The sequence below is a fragment of the Sminthopsis crassicaudata genome, chromosome 1 (genome assembly GCF_048593235.1).
Source record: "Sminthopsis crassicaudata isolate SCR6 chromosome 1, ASM4859323v1, whole genome shotgun sequence".
NCBI lineage: Eukaryota > Metazoa > Chordata > Mammalia > Dasyuromorphia > Dasyuridae > Sminthopsis > Sminthopsis crassicaudata.
The window spans coordinates 688,979,541-689,002,388 of NC_133617.1; the positions used below are offsets into that span (position 1 = coordinate 688,979,541).

The 22,848-nt window shown below is 34.7% G+C and overlaps 1 protein-coding gene across 1 annotated transcript; it reads right to left on the reverse strand.

Moving 5' to 3' along the window:
- Positions 1-2,484: 2,484 nt before the first annotated feature.
- On the reverse strand, positions 2,485-11,091 carry LOC141551299 (ethanolaminephosphotransferase 1-like). Its single transcript, XM_074282790.1, is given in 3 exon segments — positions 2,485-2,574; positions 10,007-11,073; positions 11,076-11,091. Coding segments are annotated over 3 exon segments (1,173 nt in total).
- Positions 11,092-22,848: the final 11,757 nt, after the last annotated feature.

Genomic DNA, 22,848 nt, shown 5'->3' on the forward strand with positions numbered 1-22,848 from the left:
ACTCCACCATCTTTATTTAAATTTAAATCAATTTATTGATATATTTGACATGTACCTACAACCATGTTTAAAATTTAATCAAAAATTCTTCCTTTTAACCACATATAAAGGTATCATTCCATTGTTTAGCTTCTCTCAGCTGCCAAAATTTTAGAAAGTATCATCTACAAGCATTTGCATCTTAGAATGACTTTATAAAAACTAATAAAATTATCATTCCCAATTTGGGGATAAGGAAATTAAGGCTTAGAAAAATTAAGTGACATGCTTATTATTATACAGCTAGTGAGATTTAAAGGTAAGATTCAAGTCACTTAATCTTAAACTTTTGGTTTTCAAGGTTTCTTTTTCACACTAATAAATTGCAGAAAATATGTCAAGCACTCTAGCAAAACTTTAGAGAAAGTTTCCTCTGTCACAAAAAAAAAAAAAATATTAATGATGAAATTATAAATCAAGACCTATTAGGGAAAGACTCCCATACTAATAAATTTACAGGTCAATCTCTAGTAAAGCCTCTATCTCTATAATCTACCCTCAATGTCTCATTTACCAAAAAATTATATTTTAATATTCTCAATTAACACACAGACAATAAGCATTTCTGAATACAGAGCAATTTATATGTAAACAGAAATTACCATTTCAAAAAGCTTGCTTTTTAAAGCATATAATAGGAATAAGAACCAAGATGGTAGAGAGCAGACAGCACATTGCCTGAGCTCTCCCCAGCTCCCTCAGAATCAATACCATAACAATATTTTGAATTGATTTTGGAGTAACATAACTCACAAATATTTGGAGTGTAGTAATTTTCTAGCTTAAGATCTTTTGGAAGGACTTCAGAAAATGTCTGTCTCAATTGAACAGAGGGGAACACTGCCCAGAATGCGACATGAGGAATTAACTAGAGGCTTTTAGCCAAAATACAGCAGTGTTGGCTACTCTGCCCTACTTCAGAAGACCAGTGATATGCATACTATCTGTAAGACCACCAATTCAGCTACCAAAGGGCAAATTGTGAGCCTGGGCCCCAGTATGATAGGATGACTTGGCCAGTTCACTTGGCTCTGTGGAAAAGCCTACAGCACCACCAGCTTCAGCTGCAGTCAGTAAGAAGTATCTGTTGCCCTTCAGAGGAACTCCAGAACAATATGCCCTGTTCTCTGGGAGCAGATCTCAACTTTTAAAAATAAGGAATAAAGCAAAAAAGAGCTCTGACCATAGAGAAGCTACTATGGAGACAGGGAAAACAAGAATAAAGACCCAGAAAAGGACAACCACCCAAAAAAGCCAAAATGCCTTTAGGTGATTACTCAAAGGGGAAGATGAATTAGACTCCAGCTCAAAAGGTTCTCTTGAAAGAGTTCAAAAAGGATCTTAAAAGACATAGAAGAAAAATGGGGATAATAAATAAGTACTATGCAAGAAAGATATGATAGGTTGGAGGGGAAAAAAAAGCAACATCTTGACTGAATAAATGAACTTCAAAATACATTTGTCAAAATGGAAAAAAAGATACAGAAGAAAATACATTCTTAAAACATAAATTTGGTGAAATTGTAAAAAAAAAAAAAATCTTAAAAATGAACTTGATGAAATGGGGGGAGGGGGAGAAATCCACCGAAGAAACCAACTCCTTTAAGAGTACAATTGGCCAAATGCAAAAGGAGGTTAAAAAATAAAACTGAAAATAAATTCACTGTAAATTAGATTTGGAAAAATGAAAGTAAGTGACTGAGACATCAAGTATCAATAAAATGATTTTTTTTAATGAAAAATTAGAAGAAAATGTAAACTACCTCATTGGAAAAACAACTAAACTGAAAAATTGATCTAGGAGAGACAATCTAAAAATTGGTGAACTATCTGAAAACCACTGTGGGAAAAAAAAAAAAAAAAAAAAAAAAAAAGAGCCAGCACATCTTTCAAAAAATCATCAAGAAAGCCTAATCTGATATTCTACCATCAGAAAATGAAGTAATAATTGAGAAAATCCAAATCCACAGTAAAGACTAAATTAGTCACTCTTGTTTTTCAGCCAAAATGAGGCAGATGGTAAGAAATGAACCTCCCTCTAGAGTGAAGTATGAAGCATGCTTAATTAGGTTAACAGAGAAGCAAGGTTTGTTAGTAACTCAAAAGCAAATCAATGGGTTCTTAGGTGCTCAGGTGGTCATGTTTCCTTGGCTTTTTAAGGAAGCCAGATTAGAGCCAGAGAGGTGGAAGTTAGTGGGAGAACCAACTGAATACAATGGGTTAAAACTTGTTTTAAGGAATTCTACAAGTTTGAAAACATCGAAAGATTTCAACTTGGACAGCCAGAGAAGGATGTCGGAGGAGAAAAACAAGGAGAGAGTTGGTGCTCAAAGCCCCAGAGAGTACAGCACATAGGGCAGAGCTAAGGAAGACTCTTCTTTTTTTTTTTTTTTTTTTTTTTTTAGCATTTTGCTGATTCATTTTGCTTGTTCATTTGCTTGATCTTCAGGGCAGGGCCATTTTGTAGAGAAAAGAGTTAAGTATCTTAAGTACCATGGTCAGTTGGCCAGAAAAAGAATTAAGTCTATTAAGTACCTTGCTGATGAGAAAGGATGTGGAGGGCTAGAACTCCAAAAAGGAATACTTAAGACTCAATATAGTTGATGAGATAACAATTCTCTAGCTATTGATGTATTCACTCTAGTCAAGTACATATATTTAAGGCAATAAGGTGATGTGATCTCTCCTGACAAATGGCTCAAGTGTGGTTGGACAAGCTCTGTGTGAGGTAATGACATGATTGTACTGGAGTATTTAAAGGAGTATTTAAAATCTCTCTCTCTCTCTCTCTCTCTCTCTCTCTCTCTCTCTCTCTCTCTCTTTCTCTCTCTCTCTCTCTCTCTCTCTTTCTCTTACTTTCTCTCATCCATGGTGATCTCAGCCATAGAAAAGACTTCAGGCTCCACACTCCAGAGTCCAGACTCTATCTTTGATCAGCTTCAGGATGATTCCAAGGCTAACCAGAGAGCTAGCCTGACATTACAAAGGGGTGTGGTGCTTTTCACATTCAAAGAAAGCTTTGTTTCAATTCTGTCTGCATCTGTGTACATGACCCTCCTCCTTCAACTCCACTTTCCTAACCAGAGGAAGAGGAAAAAGAGGAGGAGGAAGAGGAGGAGGAGTAGTGGAAGGAACAATGACATCATCAACACCCCCATGAAGCAGTTTTGCCCACCTCTTATGTGCTCATTAGGAGAGATGGGGCTTGGCTCCAGGGCCCCAGGCAAAAAACACTTGTGGCATGATAGCAGCCACTGTTACACCTCGAGTTACAGTGTTACACAACATGATCTGTCAGTGGAGAAGCAACCTGTTTGGGAAGGGATTGACATTAGGTGAAAATAGAGTTATATGTAGTGGACTACTGAATATCCTCTGGAGAGCTAAAACCTGTCCCTGTCTATCCTATAGACCTCTTATCTCCATACACAGTTGGCTTGACCATTTCACCTCCAGAGAGTGCTTACAAAACAAGTGTGTATCCATATTCTTATTTGGGAACCTGGGTAATGTGAAACTAATATTCCTGTCATTAATATAGGCAGGCAATGTGTGATATATCACCTGGGAGAAGTGCTAGCATCAAGCCTCCTAATACATATTCCTGATGTGCAATTTGGTGAAACTTACCCAGATTTTGATTCCCAACAACAGAATCCAGGAATATTGTGAACTGCAACTGTTACAGCTGACCATCCTATGCTCACTATCTATGTAAATGACATACCACTGAAAGGGTGTGCAGACATGGGTGCAGATTATACACTCAGTAGAGGTGCCAATTGGCCCAGTCAGTGGCCAAAGATTACAGCAGATACCCATATGTCTGGCACAAGAGGATCAATCGCAGCTGAAATTAGTGCTATTCCTTTGAGATGGAAATCTGAAGATAAGACAAGAGTTTTTATTCCTTTTGTAGTTAAAAAAGTCATCTTCAATTTGTGGGGAAGAGACATCTTACAACAGTTAGCATTACAATTGAATACTCTGGCCTTTTAAGGAGGGCTGCTGTTGAAGTACTGCCAGAATTCTCACCTGTTCCCATTCAATGGAAAACAGATACATCAGTGTGGGTAGAGCAGCGGTCCTTACCAAGTGAAAAAATTTAGGCCTTATTAGATATAGTACAGGAACAACTTCACCAAGGATGTTTACAACCTTCTCTAAGTCCTTGGAATTCCCCAGTATTTGCTACAAAAAAATAAAATTGGAAAATGGAAGATGTTGACTGATTTGAGAAAAGTGAATGAATAGATAGAAACTATGGAAAATCTTTAGCCTGGACTTCCATCAACTACTCAATTGCCTATGGAATGTCTTCTTTGGATTATAGACATTAAGGATTGTTTCTATTCCATTCCTCTGGATAAGGAGGATATGAAAAGATTTGCCTTTTCAGTGCTCAGTGTTAATTTAGCTGAGCCTTATAAAAGATTAGAATGGACAGTTTTGCCACAGAGTGTAATGTTCTCTGGTTAGGTTTTCTTGGGGTCTCTGGGGGGGTCTTCTTTTCAGCTCAGTAATCACAAGAGTAGCCAGAGGTTAAAATCCAAATTCTTTATTATCTCTTTCAAAGTTTTGTCTCCTTTCCTGAGGTTTGCTTAGTTTTCTTAGAGTCCAGATTCTGTATTATCTCCTTCCTGAAGCTGGACAGCTTTCTGGAGAGCCTTTCAAACAGGCCTTGGTCTCAGAGGAGAAATGTAGGAGGAGAGCCTGCCACCAGTGACCTGATTGAAGATCAGATGAATGTCTGTCCTTGTTTCTGAGAGCTTGAGCTCCTGCTTGTCTTCTCTGCCCTCTGAAAGCTTCTCCTCTGTGGCTCTCAGTCCCTGCTTATATGGTCCACACTGAGTAAAAAGCAATTATTATATCACTCAAAAAAACTATTATTTGTTGTAAGATTAAATCAATCATACTGAACTATGCTAAACTAGATAACCATTGTTTCTATTAATTCCACTTAGTTAATACCTTGTAAGAATCCTTTCTTCCAAGTTCATAGTTCTGGCCCATAACAACAGGGAATGAAAAATTGCCCTATTATGTGTCAAATGTATATGGCTGCTGCTCTTACTCCTGTAAAAAAAGCATTTCCAAAAGTTATATTGTTAAATTACATAGATGATATCTTGTGGTGTGCATCTGAGGAACAAATAGAAGCATGTCTACAAAAGACCACAGAAACATTAAGGAACTCTCAATGGTATATAACCCCATAAAAATTCAAAGACATTTTCCATTCCAATATTTAGGATATGAAGTATATCCTAAGGTACTTACAGTACAAAAACTTTCTTTAAAAACAAAGAAGTTGAATACTTTAAATGACTTTCAGAAATTGATAGGAGATATCCAATGGATGTATCCAATCTTAGGGTTAACTGCCTATCAATTATAACTATTACATGACATTTTAAGGGAAGACACTGCTTTAGACTCATCACACCAGCTTACAAAAAAAAAAAAAAAAAAAACCTCAAGAGGCTTTGAGAGAAGTTGAACTGGCTTTATCCAATGTGCTTGAGAGAGTCACTCAAAAATATCAATTTTTACTACAAAAGAGGCATTCACAGTAGTCCTTCATCAAGGAGACAGTGTGATAGAGTGAGTGAATTTTCCAGCACAACCAGAACAAAGCTTTACTCCTTACCAGTGCTTGTGGCTAGAATTTAATTAAACGCATTAAGCAAGCAGCACAATTATCTGGGAAAAGATCTGACAAGATATACACTTCTATACCAATGCACAAATTAATGTATGCTGTGAAACCATCCCAGAGTGACAAAATTTACTGGCCAAGGCTTCAAATTTTACACACTGGCCTCCTTTAAACATAACCCAGCTATTACATAATTAGCCATGAATTTTTGAAGAAAACATTTCTAACATTCCTGTTAAAGGAACAACTATCTTTACAGATGCATCCAAACATAACACTTGTTCTATGTACTGTCATGATTTAAGTATAAAGAGAGTAGTCAAAATTCCTTTTTAGAAGAATGAATTGTTTGCAATCATGCTAGCTCTTAATTATTATTCAGGAGATATAAAAATAATATCTGATTCAGCCTATTCAGTAGGTGTAGTAAAAAGAATTGCCACAACCCAAATAAAATTTGTAGCTTCTAATATGTATCAGCTCTTTAAGAAACTTCAAGAGCAAGTGAGAAAGCATCCAGGTAAAATTTATATATTGCATGTCCACTCTCATAGTGGACTTCCAGGGCCTATTGTTTATGGAAATTCAAAGGCAAATAGCCTTCTTACCATGTTAGCCAATACTCCTTTATTTCAGGCAACCCAAGAATCTCATTTTAACTATAATCGGGCTGCTCTAGCTTTATGTTTGCAATTTGGGATAACAAAAGAGGAAGCTAGGAGCATAGTAAAGGCCTATACAGCTTGCCTTGCTTTTCATGCTCCTAAACTCCCTCCAGGGAAGAACTTTTGTGGTTTGAGACCCAAGGAAATTTGTCAAACAGATGTGACCTATTATAAATCTTTTGGCCATCTGTCTTTTATCCATGTTGTGGTCGACACCTTTTCAGGATTTACTTTTACAATAATAGCAGAAAAAGGGACAGCCCAACAAATCCCTGAATTCCTTATTCAAGCTTTTGCAATTATGGGTGTGCCACAAGAAATAAAATAGATAATGGACCTGCATATACATCTAAAGATTTTGTACACTTTTGTGCACAGTAAAAGATTTTACACACCTCTAGCATACCTTTAATCCTCAAAGACAGGCAATAGTAGAGAGGATAAACAGAGACATCAAAACACTCCTCCAAAAACAAAAGGAAGGGGAGCCACAGGTAACCCTAGAGAACTTCTAAACTTAGGCCTTTATACTATTAATTGCTTTTTCAATTTTTAATGGAGATGCACTGTCTCCAGCAGACAGGTTTTATAACCCACCAGAAGGGTAGTGTCCAATGTGAGCAGCTCCATTATCTTTAGATACTTGTCAGGTGATGTGGAGAGATCCAGAAAGTGGTGAATGGAAAGGAACAAATAGGTTAACTCTTGGGGAAGAGGGTTTGCTTGTATCTCTACAGATGGAGAAGGAATCAGAGGGGTGCCAATGAGCTGTATTCACCTTGTCCATTGGAGAGAGACAGAAAAACAGAAAAAAACCTCAAAACAAAGGAGAAGACCTAAGAAACACTGAAAGAACATGGCTGATAATGAGATTGTTACAGGACTTTAAAACCAGCAGGAATCATTGGATTCCCTGAGATCAAAAATTGTTGATAAGACTGTTGCAGGACTTCAAAATCTACAAGAATCACTGGATTTCTCTGATACATGATAAGACTGATACAAGACTTCAATACTTACAGGAATCATTAAATTGCTGACATATGAAGTAATGGGCAATAGATTGGTTTTGGACTATTTCTAGGACTTATGGACATGTATAATTCCTCATCTTTATTCAAGTTGTTTGTTACATCACTACTGGACTGTTACTATCTGTTTGTGTAATACCTCCCATGTTGATGAATTTATTATACCTATTTCAAATGAGACCCTTCAGAAATCCGCTAATCTGGTTTAATTCCCCATTTTCCTTTGGTTTTCATCTCCCTTCCTGAGATGTCAGGGGTGGTGTGATCACCTCTTTTTTTGAGGAGTCAGGGAAGGCATGATCACCTCCTTTTTGGGGTTCTCACCTCCTTGAGAAGTCAGAGAGATCATGACCACCTTATGTTCTAAATCAAAAGAAAGCAGGAGATGTTATGGGCCAGAACTCTGAATTGAAACAAGGATTCTTACAAGGTACTAAATTAAATTGAGGATACAATAGTTGTCTAGTTTAGCATGGTGATTAATAGTTCTCTAAGTTCAGTATGATTGATTTAAGCTTAAAACAAATAATGGTTTCCTAGTGATATAATGATTGGTGTATACTCAGTGTGGAATATATAGACTGGGAGACAAAGACAGATTCATTCCATCATCCACCTTTGTGGTAGCTGGAGGCTGAAGCACAAATGCTTGGACTCAGACTCACTTCATCTCACACCACCCTGGTGGCCTGTCCTCCTGCACTTTCTCACTGAAACCAAGTACCTTCTGAAGGCCATGAGAAAATTAGCTGAGCACCAGGCAAGGAGACAATAAAGACTTTTGGACTTTAACACCTGGCTATTCTAGTTGTGGTTGCCCTGCTGAATAGAAGGCTGGTCCCAATACCTCCAGAAAACCAAATGAGAACATTACAGGGGAACTCTGGGTAAGGTATAAGACCCTTCAGCCCAGAGGGAACCTGCTGAAAATGTCTAGTTTGGCTCCCCCTCTCCCCTAAGTGCTCTCAGCCTTCCTGAGAAGTCAGGAAGGGCATGACCACCCCTCTTTGGTGCTCTTACCCTTTCTGAGAAGTCAGGGAGGGTGTGACTACCTATGTTTTACTTGAAGCAAGGGATACTTACAGTAATGAGGCATTTCCATATCAATAGCAGGGTGCTTATAGTTAACACATGTACAGTGTATTGGGTGATGCAATGCATAACTTAGCACTTATGCATTGTGCAGTGGTGATGTAGTGATGTAATGATTCTACAATTGGTCCATGCTCAGTGTGCTATAGTGATGTAATCTTATTAAATTTTTTAAAGGCTGAAAGACTTGAAATAAACAGACTCCATCTTTGATCATCCTTGTGAGCCTCCTGCCTTCATCACCCATCCACTAAGACCAAGGACTCCGGCTGGTCCCAAGATCCTCTGGAAATCTAGTCTGGATGATGTTTTGACATCCCAGCATGTGGGCTCTAGAAAGCATAGTAAATATTTTGTCACCACAACTTGTGGGCTCTAGAAAGCACACTACATTTGGGAAAAATAGGATGTCAGGAAATATAGATTAAATTATTTTAAGTGTGAATGTGAATGTGATGAACTCTCAAAAAAAAAAAAAAAGAAAGAAAGAAAGAAAAAGAAATGGATATTGGAGTGGATTAAAAGCCAGAATCCTATAATATGTTTTATATGAGAAACACATCTGAGATGGAGGAATGCATACAGAGTAAAGATAAAAGGCTGGGCTGGAGCAGAATCTATTATTTTTCAACTCAATTAAAAAAAGAAAAAGCAGAGAAAGATGAATATATGGAGGCAATGACATTAAAAACAATTCTATAATGAATAGTTTCAATCATAGGGATTCTAAAGTCCCTTCAAAGAAAAAAAAGTTTAACTGATGTCAGCCTGAAGAAGCTAACAAGGAAAAAATTGTTATATTTTCAATATGAGAATTTACACTTCAGAAATTATTATAAATCAGGGCTTGTTTTTTAAAAATTAAAAATTGTTTAATACATAAAAAATGGATATATGTTTCTAACAGAAATTAAACTTAAAAGTAGTATCACTACATAATCTTTTTGAGAGTGCATGATGTTAAACATTTGTCAAAATGCTTTTGTTTCAAAGTGTATGTTTTACTGAAACTACTCATCTTTGTCCCACATTATCCCCACTCTGTACCAGATAGGACCAGTATTCTTTAGAAACAAACAAAATTTCAATCATCCAAAATTGTTACCTTTATTTTTCCTCAAAAAGAGCGAAAAATCAAAATACCTCATAAAGTAAGAAAAAAACATGAATTTTTGAATCGGACTCATTAAAGACTACTTGTAGTTTCTGAAGCATGTGGAACATACTGTTTGCTTGCCTAGAGTACCCAAAGTCATTGGTAGTTGTTTAATGTTCTGCCTTTTCTTGCATTCCATCATCCCTCTGTTTTCTCTTTGAAATTTGATACATACCAAAAAAAGAATAAAAATCAGAGATAAATCTAGCTGTAAATATCTTTTCAGAAGAAGGGCTATTTCCCTAAATTAATTGCTTAGCCCTATAATCAATTGTTTAATCCCAAATAACCATTTTCCTTCTTCCTCATATCATGAACCTAATTATAGTAGAATGTGTAAAGGGCTAGAACTGAGCAAATGCACTTGTATTCCATAATGGACATGTGCCAAAATAATAATAATGCTTAGTAAGTACAGAAGCATGGGTTCCATAGGAGGAGATAATTCTAAGTATACCAAAAGAATAACGAGGGCAAGTAGTACAAGCAATAGATTCAAAGTTTGGCATCTTGTGTCGCTCATCTGCCACACAATAAGACATGTGATGTTGACAAAAGCTGTTCCAACCATGTAGTAGAAAAGTCTAGGATGTGTCTCTAAAATATCAGATGGTGACAAGAGGACCCAACTTGTACTCAGAATGAAAAGCCAGCATGGAGAAAAAAAGGGCAGCATTGTTTCATAGATGGAACTGTGCTTCAAGGTGTTATTTCTGTAGGCCTTGAAAAAGTTATATAAACTCATTGTCAGAGTCACACATGCTGCACACCCAATAATCATTGCAGTGAATAGGTCTCTATGTATGAAATTAAACAGGAAAGGTTCATACCAGGCCTCAACTCCCACAATCACAGTCACTATGTAGACAACAGAAATAGGCACCTGGCTTATGCCATATCCCCAAGACAAGAAGAGAATTCCTGTACTATATTTTTCCCAGTGGGACAGGATAAAAGAAAACAAGATTACCCATAAGAGAGTCTATAAGACAATAACGCTAATGCCCATTGTTCCCTGTCCAAAGATGGAATATACAGTCACTACAAAGTAAATACATGACCAACTATCTAACCCATGATCAAATAATTCTCCTAAAGGGGTGTGGGAGTTGGTTCTACAAGTTTGCTTTCTATCAATACCATCTAGAGTATAAGCAACGAAGTTAAGGATGCCCACTACAATCCATACCCATCCAGGTACATGTTTCTGACCTGGTGCTGATGAGAAAAAGTCAGAATCAAAGTAGGCCATAAGTAAGAAATTGAATACAAGTAACAGAAAGCCTGATAGGTTTATCAAATTCAGAGCCAGCCATGTAGGGAAAATCTTTACTATAGTATTCCAAAACGGGTGCATAACATACAAAGAGAGTTGATTGGTATCCACAGCCCTGTACTTGTAACTATCGAAGCCGGCCAGCTGCTCAGGAATTCATAAAAGAAGGTCATGATGACAGTGAGAAGAAAGAGGAGGCACAAATGCCTGCTGCTGTGGCTGCTTCAGGAGCTGGGAGTACCTGGCACCAGACTGGGTTCACCATGAGTCCTAAAGGCTGAGGGAATGTCTTTAGCTAACATCTGCCCCATTTCAGCTATAAGAGATTTCTGGTTTAGCCCTTAACAAAGTAAGTTCCTTATTTGTCTATTAGAATACTCACATAATATCCTGGTCACCAGAGGACTTCAATGGAGGTAGGGTGCCTGGTCCACGTTGGACGCCAAATGCTGGAACTCTGTCTTCCCAGAAATCAGTGGAGTCAGAATAATCAAAAGTCTTATTCTTGGTCTTTTGAGGTCAAGGTCAGGGGATTAGAACTAACAATCTCCACACCTCCTTCCTCTTTCTTCTCCACCAGGAGAATGCCTCAATTTCCTCCTCCTCCTCCACCTACACAAGTCATTTCCCCTTCTTTGTCCACACCCACCAATCAAACCAGCACAGAATAGTTGGGGAAGGTCATCCTTCAAACATGTTAATAGAGAATTGTCCAATTGGCAATTAGTCTCACTTGCTCCATTATCCAAGTGCATTTGCTCAGTTATAGTCCTTTACAAGAATGCTTATTAAAAACTATGGCTGATGGTAGCCTGGATTACATATAATTTACTGAAAATAAATCTAGAGGTTTTATTGTTTTGTTTTTGTTTTATTTGTTTATTTGGGTTTTTTTGTTTTTTTAATCTGAAAATCTCTCTTGAAATTATTGCAAAGTAGTTATCCTGGCAGAGTGTGGCTGAGGATTATACTCTCCCTAAGGCAGCCCAATTCTCTCTTGGATAATTAAATGTGAGAGGGTATTTACTTATATCTAGCTTGAGTCACTTTCTTTGTGTCTTCCATTCATTGCTCTTAGTTCTGCTCCTTTTGGCCTATCAAAATAAATCAAATGCTCTTTTTTCATGATAAGATATGCTTCAAGTCAGTTGTCAAAGATCCTTAAATAATAACCTCTCACTTTATTGTAGGCTAAATATCTCTAGTCATTCAACTTTTCTTCAGATTAGGTACTAAATCAAAGTCCTTATTCCTGGTTATTCTCTACTAAACATTCATTAGATGATTCATCTTTCCTAAAATGTAAAAAGTGAAACTGAAAACAATTGTCCATATTTACTCTGAAAAAGGCCGAGAATAATGAAATCCTCATTTATATAATATTAAACACTATGCCTTTTTTTAAAAATTGCATTAAAAGTTTGACTATCACATAATGTGATGGATGAATATTGATCTTTTTAACTACAAAAATCCCCAGTTCATATTTTGTAGTCAAATCCATTTAGCCACACCCTATTCCACATTTTCTTTTGAAGCTTCACATTTTCTATTATGTTATTTGTACAAGATTTTTGCCATGTAAATTCTTTAAACAATCCACCTGATATATTTGAGACCTTTTGTTCCTTTAATAATGTAAAGGTATCAAAGTAACTCTTGGGAGATTTATCTGCAGTCTTTCACTTTTATTACAAAACTAACCCACCATTTTTTCCTTCCTTTCCTTCAGTTATTATATTTTATACTACTTGTCATATTTAAGTCATGAATAATAGGAATATATATTCTCCTTATACTCACTATGCTGTTTTCTGTTGCCCTTTGGGTCATAAGTAATTTGATTCTTTTAAGATTCTGGCATTCCATGATTCATAGTCATGGAATCTCACTGTGACAATACTAGTGTTAAAGAGGTAGTTTGCACAATTTCAAGAAACTTGTCATTGAAAGGATCCAGATAGGATATTTGGCCTAAGTACTTGAAGACCATCTCTTTTCCCACTCCAAATGCACTATCCATGTAAATATGCCAAAGTAAAAAAAAAAAAAAAAGAAAAAGAAAATCTCCTTTGCAAAATAATACCCTTGAAGGCACAGAAAGGTGGTGGTGTTTTTGCTGTTATATTGTGTTTTCATTTAATCATTTTACTTCTAGAATCTAATATATGGTCTTATATTTAGTAGGCATTTGATCAATGAGTTGACAAACTGAACTATTTTCATGACAATGAATTTTTAATGGGTCCTCTGAGACTAAGTATGTAGCTTTAGAAACTAACTACATGTGCAGCATTTTATGTTAAATATGCCCGACATAAACTGAGAGGCAGAATAATATAGTAGCCAGAAATATGAACCCACAGTATTCCTTACTTTAAATCCAGGATTTAAAACCTACCTCTGATACCTACCAGCTCTCTGACAATAGATATATTGCCATTCCTGTGTCTTAGTTCCTCTGGGAGAAAAATGGGGATAACAATCCATGTAATTCCTGTCTTATAAGATTTATAAATAAATAAATATAAGATTTAATGATACCTAAATGAATTGACATCTAAAATGTATTTTACAATCTACAAACTACTCTATAAATTCATATTTTTCATAGGGCTAGATCTGGTAGGGACCTTAGAAGTTTTTAGTTTAATCTCTTCATTTTTCAGATGACAAAAATGAACCCCAAGTAGGATGTGACTATTGTTATTAAGTCTATTCTTAACTTTCTTATTCTATAATTATAAATATGGGAAGAATCCAGTAATAACTTTAGAATGAAAAATATATCATTGTCCTAGGCTTCATACCTTGAACTATGTGGGATAAAAAATAACCATTACACTGTGACAGGAACACTATATTATAGCTTGAAGCTTTTGAAAGGTGAATAAATCCCTCTGGAAGTTGAATGTATAAAATGAAGAGACAGTAAATATGACCTACAAAATAACTACTTCAAAGGGCATTGTGTTCAAAATTACATAAGCTATTTCTATTACTAATAAGAGATAATCAAGAAAAAAATTATATTCATGACATCCTCCCTTTCAGACCTGGCCTCAAATGGCTCTCAAAATACAGCCTTCAGAGACACTCATCCTTTGTCCCTCTGTATATATTCTACTCTCTCTCTCTCTCTCTCAGATTAGGAACTCCATGATATCAGGAACTAAGATTTATATAATTTTTAAAAAATAATATTTAATACACATAAGATTGCTTTATGTTATATAATTATTTAATCAATCAAAAAAAAATTTCACATGTGGAAAGGGTCAAAGAAAGCATCCAACGAGATCATATTTGTAATAGTTCTTAGAAGAGCCTAGCACATAGCAGATGCTATTTCTATACTTATTCTCTTCCCTTCTCTCCATGTAATCCAACTTAGATCTGAAGAATTAACTAATATTTTTTTTAAATCCATTAACCTCCATGTGACAACACATGTTGAGCAAGAACTGAGTAGAAATCAAGAAAATATATCATTCTACTAACAAAGTTACAGTTCTTAAGAAGTTTTTGAATACTGAAATATTCAATTAATCTGTGATCTATAGATATTGAAGTTCTCTTGAATGATTCAGTCAGCTAGTTTATGTCAAGGTAATGGAGTAAGACAAGAACAAACCTCAACTTTCCAAAATTTCCCTCCAAACAATTTAAAAATAAAACATCAAAACAAATTCTGGATGACAAAAGAAGAGGGTGAAATGATTTTTTTTAGTCTAAGAAAACTGAGAAAATGCACAGAAAAGATTTGTTTCACTGAGATGATAATGGAGTGATAATGATAAGGCAGCAGCTAATCATTCTCAGCCCTTCTCCTCCAGCTTTATCAGAAATTGTCAACAGATTCTGTCCCTGGAAGCCAGTACATACAAGGGCATAATTGTGTTCCCCTCTCATGATATCTCCTCCCTATTTTAGCCAAATATGGGCAACTATGTACTTATTGGTCAAGTTCAATTTCATGGGCAGATCTTGCAACTAGAATGTAAGACTCTCAGCCAATGAGGATGAGGGTCAGTGGTGGGAGTGTTTTGCCTTAGGGATTAAAGGGGCTGTCCTGCCCACAGGAGGTGCTTTCTCTCTTCCATTGTCTGCTGGAGGAGTGGGACTCCCTTCTCATGAGAATGTACAATAAACTTTGCTTTTCTCTACAAAAAAAAAAAAAAAAAAAAAGAAACTGCTGACAGTGTCTGGTTTGGCTTTCCTCCCTCCCCCCCACAGGACTCTCAGCCTTCCTGAGAAGGCAGGATGCTTGACAACCTGTGTTGTGCTTGAAGAATTATCCTGAGGTGACAAGGGAACATCTACATACAATAGAAAATTGTTTTTGTGATCCCACATTCTCAGTATCCTATAGTTAGGGCATGTGCAGTATCCTATAATTGTGTCAGTGTATTACATAAACAGAGGGTATGTAAAAGGTGAAGATTTTTTTTTTTTAATAAACGGACTTCGGCTTGACTATCCTCATGAGTTGCAGATAGGGAGTAATATAACACCACTAAGGGCTATAAGGCCAAGCCAAAGGAGCTGCTTCCACCAGCTTCCCAAACCAGGACCACCAAGAAGTATTGAACAGTGAGGTCCAAGTCTGTACATGAAACACAAGCAAGTTTCCTAACGTTCTTAGTGATTTCTCTTACTAGATTTCCATGTCATTTGGCCTTGGTCCAATATAACAAATCCCTGTCCAATTAAGAGGTAGTTGAGTATAGGCAGTTAAACCACAGATCCAATAATGACCCTTTAGAGCAGGTTGTTCCCTTGAAAATATGTAAAATGGTCTCTCATCCCTAAGGAGGCCCCCCCCCCAAAGATGGCATAATGACATTTCCATAAACCTTGCTCCTTCCTCCAACTACAATTGGCAACTGGCCACTGATCTATTAGGTTAAAGGTACTCCAAAATGTGGGATACAGAGTCCCATGTTTCCGGGTGTCCCCGGAGTGACATTATACCAACCCCATTGATAACTGTACCCAATGTATATGTTCCCTTTGGGATCGGTTACTAGGGACCCAGGCTGGGCTTAAGGGGACAGGTAGCCATGGCCATTGTTTGATTGTTGGGATCCAACAATTTGATAAATTAAAAGTTCTCCCTATATTCTGCATGAGCAGGAGGAATTAGTTCTCATCTCTGGAAAGTAAAAGTCTGGTTTCTATGGCTATCATGAGGAAATAGGTAAACCCAAAGCTCAGGGAAAGCCCCATGAGGTTCAACTTATAACACTGTGAAGTTAAGGTGAAATTCCCAAGTGAAAATATATCAGCTTCCAAACAGGCAAAGAGATCCAAAGTAAGAAAAGAAAAGTCATACCGTTAGGAAAATATAAACCAGTAGAAAAATTTGGATTACAAGGCTTTTCACAGGGGAATGTTGAAAAGTATCTATGCATATATTTAGAAAATAAAAAGCTTTAAGAATAAAAATATGTAATTGTTAACTAAAGTGATCATAAATATTCTTGTAAATATTCTTTGTGCACAAGTTGTTGTCAGAGATGGAAATATATTGTAAGTTTTTGGATCCTCAGAATTGTGTATAATCTACCACACTATTATGACTTTCTCATTCATATTGTTTTCTTTTTTTTTCTTTATAATTATATAATATTTTTGTTTTGCATATTTTGATACTGCAATTATATATATGTTCCATAAAAACACAGTTATCCTATTTTTCATTGTACTTTACATAATAGTATAATCAAAATATTTATATATTCAATAAATCCTGGTGAAAACCAAATAATATAATCATTTTAAGTACAATATGCACACATATAATTACATTCATGTGTATTTACATGTGTGAATATCTATATATATGTATATATTTCTCTATATATTTTAGATCAATTATTTTTTTCTACTGGTTTATATTTTCCTATTTTATTTAATTCCATTTTTAATTATTGCCACTTAAAGTAATATTCTTTCTCTATTAAAAGCCTAAAAATTCAAAATTTAGCTATAAAATTATTTATTTCAATATGTTTTCACTTTATGAACTAATTTATATTTGGCAAGGAACTTTTTAAAAAGTTGAAAGACAATTCTGTTAGTAGGGATGGATTAGGTTGTTGAATATATGATCACATTCCTAGACTTGAAAAGACTTTCAATCAGTAGCATTAAATTATATTAACACCTTATCTAGTCAAATTTGACATGATGACTTTAACCCTACTCTTGTGATATTAGGCATCACATTTCAAGATTGAAGCACATAGAAGAAATCTAAGTTTACTTTTTTACTTTTAGGTCCTTTTTTGTTTCCTTCCCCCACCATTTATTTTTGTCATTTTTCAAAATGAAATTCTTGAGCTTCCTCTTTTACAGTTACTTTGCTCTGATGCTGCTTTGTATTTCCAAGATGATTCTTCCTTTTTTCTCTTTCCTCCAGTAGAAATACCACTGAAAAAAAATCCGTTCTTGATTATGGATACAATTATGATTTCCCCCTTCCAAGTACTTAGTCTAGATCTTCTGTACCTAATTTTAAGTTTTCCTTTTTCCTTTTAAGGTTCTCTATCACCATTGCTAGCAAGCACTTCAAATTCCTTTTCTTTCAGGAGTGCTTTTCTGCTGACTAGTTTTCACAGAATCCAAGATTACCGCCTGATTTAGAATTCAAATATTCAGCTCTTAATATTTCTTTACAATATAAGCTATATCTATAACTAGCTGTAGCTGAGTTAGAATTATTCAAAATACTATAATTATCCTTAGAGCATCCCTAATTTATTAAAATACTCAGAAGGAAAGCTGACACATTTCTAAAGTGCTAGACTTAATATCCACAGCAAAATGAGACAAGATTTTTAAATCCTTCAGAAACCTTTAAATTATGCTTTGTTTTCACACAGAAGAAAAGGCACTACATTCTTAAGTTAAAATCATGAGAATTTTGGAGGAGGGATTGATTAAAATAACTGGGAATTCATGATAGTGGAAGGACAAAGTCTGGCATAGACCCTGGATTTTAGAAGAGGATTTTTTTTTCCCCAGAGATTTCAGAGAAAGAAGATTAGTATTAATTCCATAGCTAAAACTTTCTAGAAAACAGTCTAAGAGAGATGGGAAGTTCTTAAGAAATATTTTTTTAAAAAGTTTCTTTATGAAAGATTATTTTTAAGACTCTAAGGAGATTTAACAGGCTACATATGTAATTCATCAACCAATTTAATTTTTGAGTGGCAATATCTTATAAGTATTGTGTCAGAAATTTTTAAGCAGAACATGAGCTGACACTCATGATCAAAATTAAGGAATTCCAAAATAGTTTTAATTGTATAATATAGAATGGAAAATAAGAAAACATGGTGTCAGTGCTTAAACTGAAAAAGTCAAGATAATCAATGATAATTGTTTAGCAATGATTCAAAACCCCAAGATAACTTTGGACAGAATGAGGCCATACAGGTGTTTGCAATCAAACCAAGGTACTTTGGGTCTTAACATGCATGATGAGTTATAGCCCAGGATAGAGGTGGGGAGAGAAAATAGATGTAATGACTCAAGCAATCAAGGATTTTTGAAAATTTGTGGCTAACTTGGAGTTGTGCTAGAGTATCAAAAATGCACATAAAATTTTTTTAAGAGAAAAAAGGCAGAGTTTTTCCTTTTTAATCTTTTAATGTTTTTTTAAATTATTTCTAGATTCATCTAATTTTAACACACATTGCTTTATGATTCACATTAGCAGAGAAAAATCAGAGCAAAAGGGAAAAACCATGAAATTTTAAAAAAACAGATAAAAAGAAGTGAATATAGCATGTGTTGATTTACATTCACTTTCCTTAGTTCTTTTTTCTGGATGCAGATGGCATTTTCTGAACTACTAAGTCTTTATAGATGATCATCACTCATTATTGATGTTCTTGTGTAAAATGTATTCCTGCTTCTTCCTGTTTTGCTAAGCATCAGTTCATGTAAATTTTCCAGGCCTTTCTAAAATCAGCCTGTTCTTCATTTATATAGAATAATATTCCATTACCTTCATGTACCACAATTTGTTCAGCCATTCCTCAATTGATAAGCATCTACTCATTTTCCATTTCTTTGTTACCACTTTTTCCATCACAAAATGAGCTGCTAAAAACATTTTTGCTTATGTACATTTACCCCCTTTTTTATGATTTTCCTGGGATACAGACCTAGTAATAGCACTACTGGGTCAAAGGGTATGTACAGTTTTATAGCTCTTTGAGCATAGTTCCAGACTGTTCTCTAGAATAGTGGAATCATGTCACAATTCGACCAACAATTCATTGGTGTCCCAGTTTTCCCACATCCTTTCCAACATTTATCATTATCTTTTCCTGTCATCGTAGTCAATCTGAGATGTATGAAGTGATGCCTCAGAATTGTTTTAATTTGCATTTCTCTAATCAGTATCAATTTAGTGCATTTTTATATGACTATAGATGGCTCTAATTTTGTCACTGAAAATAGCTGTTCATAAGCTTTAACCATTTATCATTTGCATAATGGCTTATATTCTTATAAATTTGATATTTTTTAAATATATTTTAGAAATAACACCTTTATCAGAAATAATGGCTGTGAAGATTTTTTTTCTCAGCTTTGTACTTCCCTTTTAATCTTGGTTCTGTTGGTTTTATTTTTGCAAAACCGTTTTAATTTAATGTAATCAAAGTTATACATTTTGCCTTTCTCAATGTTCTCAAATTTTTTGTTAAAAATTCCTCTCTTCTCCAACTATCTCTTGCTATCCTGAGTTGTTTATGGAATTATCCTACATTTCCAAATCATGTACTCATTTTGACCTTATATTGGTATGGGGTGTGAGATGTAAGTCTATGCCAATTTTCTGATATATATTTTTCCAGTTTTCCCCACATGGTTTGTCAAGTACTGAGTTTTTATTCCAGAAGCTATAGTTTGGAATTTTATCAAATGCTAGATTATTATAAGCCTGATTATTGTGTCATGTGTATCTAATCTATTCCACTGCTCCACTACTATATATATTTTAGCCATTACCAAATATTTCTGATGCCTACTACTTTGTAATATAGTTTTGGTACAACTAAGTCACAATCTTTTGCAATTTGTTATTAATTACCTTGATATTCTTGATATTTTGTTCTTCCAGAAGAATTTTTTCATTATTTTTTCTAGTTCTATTAAATAATTTTGGCAGTTGAATTGGCATGGCACTGAGGAAGTAGAATACCTTAAGCAGAACTGCCATTTTTAATATGTTACCTTAGCCTACTGGTAGAGATGTTCAATTATAGACAAGTAAGCTTTTCTTAAATTTCTGGATTATTTAAGTCTATTTAAGTGGATGAAAAACCAGAGAAGATGGTAGGTATAAAGTGATATGCAGAATTTAAACTCCTATTTAAATACTAAATGTTATTATTATTCTTTAATAAAGAGTTATCCCAATTTAGAAGATATAGATAGAATCTCACAGTAATGAGTTCCCATCAGTTGAAGAACTCTATGAGGAAATAAATGAACTCTTTTCTGGGAAGTTACAAAGGGGATTCTTGCTCAGGTGGGTATTCAACTAATTGCCTTAAATTTTTCCTTTTCTGAAATGTTCTGATTTTTTGTAGTTAATTGTTATTGCAGCCGTTTTAACATCTGAATACCTCAAAGAATATGAACGCAATTTTCAGATGAGGGACCTATAGTCACATGAAATATTGCTCAAAATCATTATTGATTAAAGAAATGCAAATTAAAATGACTCAGGTAACACCTCACACTTCTCATTCTGGCTAAAATGACAGGAAATAGATAATGATAAATATTTGCAGGAATGTGGTAAAACTGGGATCATAATGCATTGTTGGTAGAGTTGTGAAATGATCCAACCATTCTGGAGAGCTATTTGGAACTATACTCAAAGGGTATAAAACTGCATACTCTTTGATCCAGCAATGCCACAAGTGTGTCTATATCCTAAAGAACCAGAAAAAGAAAGAACATGATACACATGTGTAAAAATATTTCTAACAGTTCTTTTTTTTGTGGTGGAAAAATGGGAAAATAAGTATCAGTAATTGGCATATGGATAAATAAGTTATGGTATATGAAAGTAATGAAATATTATAGCTCTATAAAAATGATGAACAGGCTGATTTTAGAAAAGCTGGAGAGATTTACATGAATGTATGTTAAACAAAACAAGCAGAACAAGGGATACCTTGCATACAGTAACAACAAGATTGTGTGATAATCAGCTATGGCAGACTTGGTTCTTTTCAGTGGTTCAGTGATCCAAGAAAATCTCAATAAATTTTGAGTGGGAAACACCAAAAGCATCCAGAGAGAGAAATTTTGAGTTTGAATGTAAATTAAAAGTTGCTATGTTCACTTTCTTTTTTCTTTTTCTTCTTTTATATTTTTCTCTCATGAGTTTCCCCTCTGTTTTTATATAAAACTGAGGGAATTAAAAATACATTTCCAAAAAATAATAATATAAATTGAATACCCCTCAATTTCCCTTCCTTTCTTTAGTTTTTCTATAATCATTTAAGAATCTCAGCACACACTTGATAAATCAATGATAGGCAAAATTCCATTCACTATGAACTTCTAATTTCAGTCCTATGAGATATCACACACATTGCAGACCTTTTCTAGTTGGATGTTTCTTTTTCTTTAGCTACAGGGCTATTTCCATAAGGGATTCTTTGGCTATTACATATCTTAATGTCATCTGTCAGATAATATCACTTACAGCAATTCCTCTTGGCCAAATTGCTGGCAGGGATTTTGGCAAAGATATGTCCTCTCTCAGATGGTAAAATCCTCCTTTGGATTCTTAGGCTGCTAGTATTGTCATTAAGAAACGATTGTTAACCCATAAATTGTTAACTAAATCTGGACACATTCAATACTGTGCACATGATTTTCATTTAACTGTCAATAATTCTCTCTCCATAAGAATATTCTTTTATGTGCCAACACATTGCTAATGATGTTTTCCTAGTCAGCTAAGCCTTTGCTGGATTAAATCTTTTTGAACATTTCCACTGTATGTACAAGTCTTTTTTAAAATTAGGTGTCAACGTTTTTCAAAGGGAGTTGAGAAATTGAAGGGTGTCAAAATCCAATTAATGAAAATAATTGTCATTTATGTATTGTTTTAAATTTTGCCTACTGTTTTATCTAGATGATCACATTTAAGGTAAGAATTATTATCATCGTATTCTACATATGAGGAAAGAAACTGAAGCACAAAGAATTTGTGTGACTTTTCTGGCTCACACAACTTAGTTGGGTCTTCCTGAATCCAAGTCCCATCTTCTATCCAATATGCCATTTATTTTAAATAGAAAATCTAATATATTGCAAGAAAATGTGTATTTATTATTAGCTATCTAGATAGATAATGGAATAGATGATTTTATCTGTAAATAAGAACAAAGAAAAAAGTTATTTAAATTGTATTTATATAGTCATTGGATTGGGTTTAGTCCAAGCAATTTTTGGTACTAGCTTGCTCAGGAGTAAAAATTCATATTAGCAGTAGTCTTATAGCTTTTGCCAGACCTATTGATGAAATAAAATTGATGAATTCAATATTTTTTTTTTCCTTTGGTTGGTATCTAACTTAAAAAATAGGTTACATAACCTTAGCAAGCACTTTTATTTTTTAGTGAGAGATATAAAAAATTTACATGTATTTGTTCCCTATCTTAAAAAGAATTCCTAATTGAATAGAATCAAAAGAATGGTATTTATATAAATAAACGGAAAAGTTAATGAAAATTGGGGAATTATTCTTGGCTATGGTAGTCAAAGGAAGGATTTGTTTTTAATTTTTTTTTTTATGATAGCTTTTTATTTACAAGATATATGCATGAGTAATTTTTCAGCACTGACAATTGCAAAACCTTTTGTTCCAATTTTTCCCTTCCTTCTTC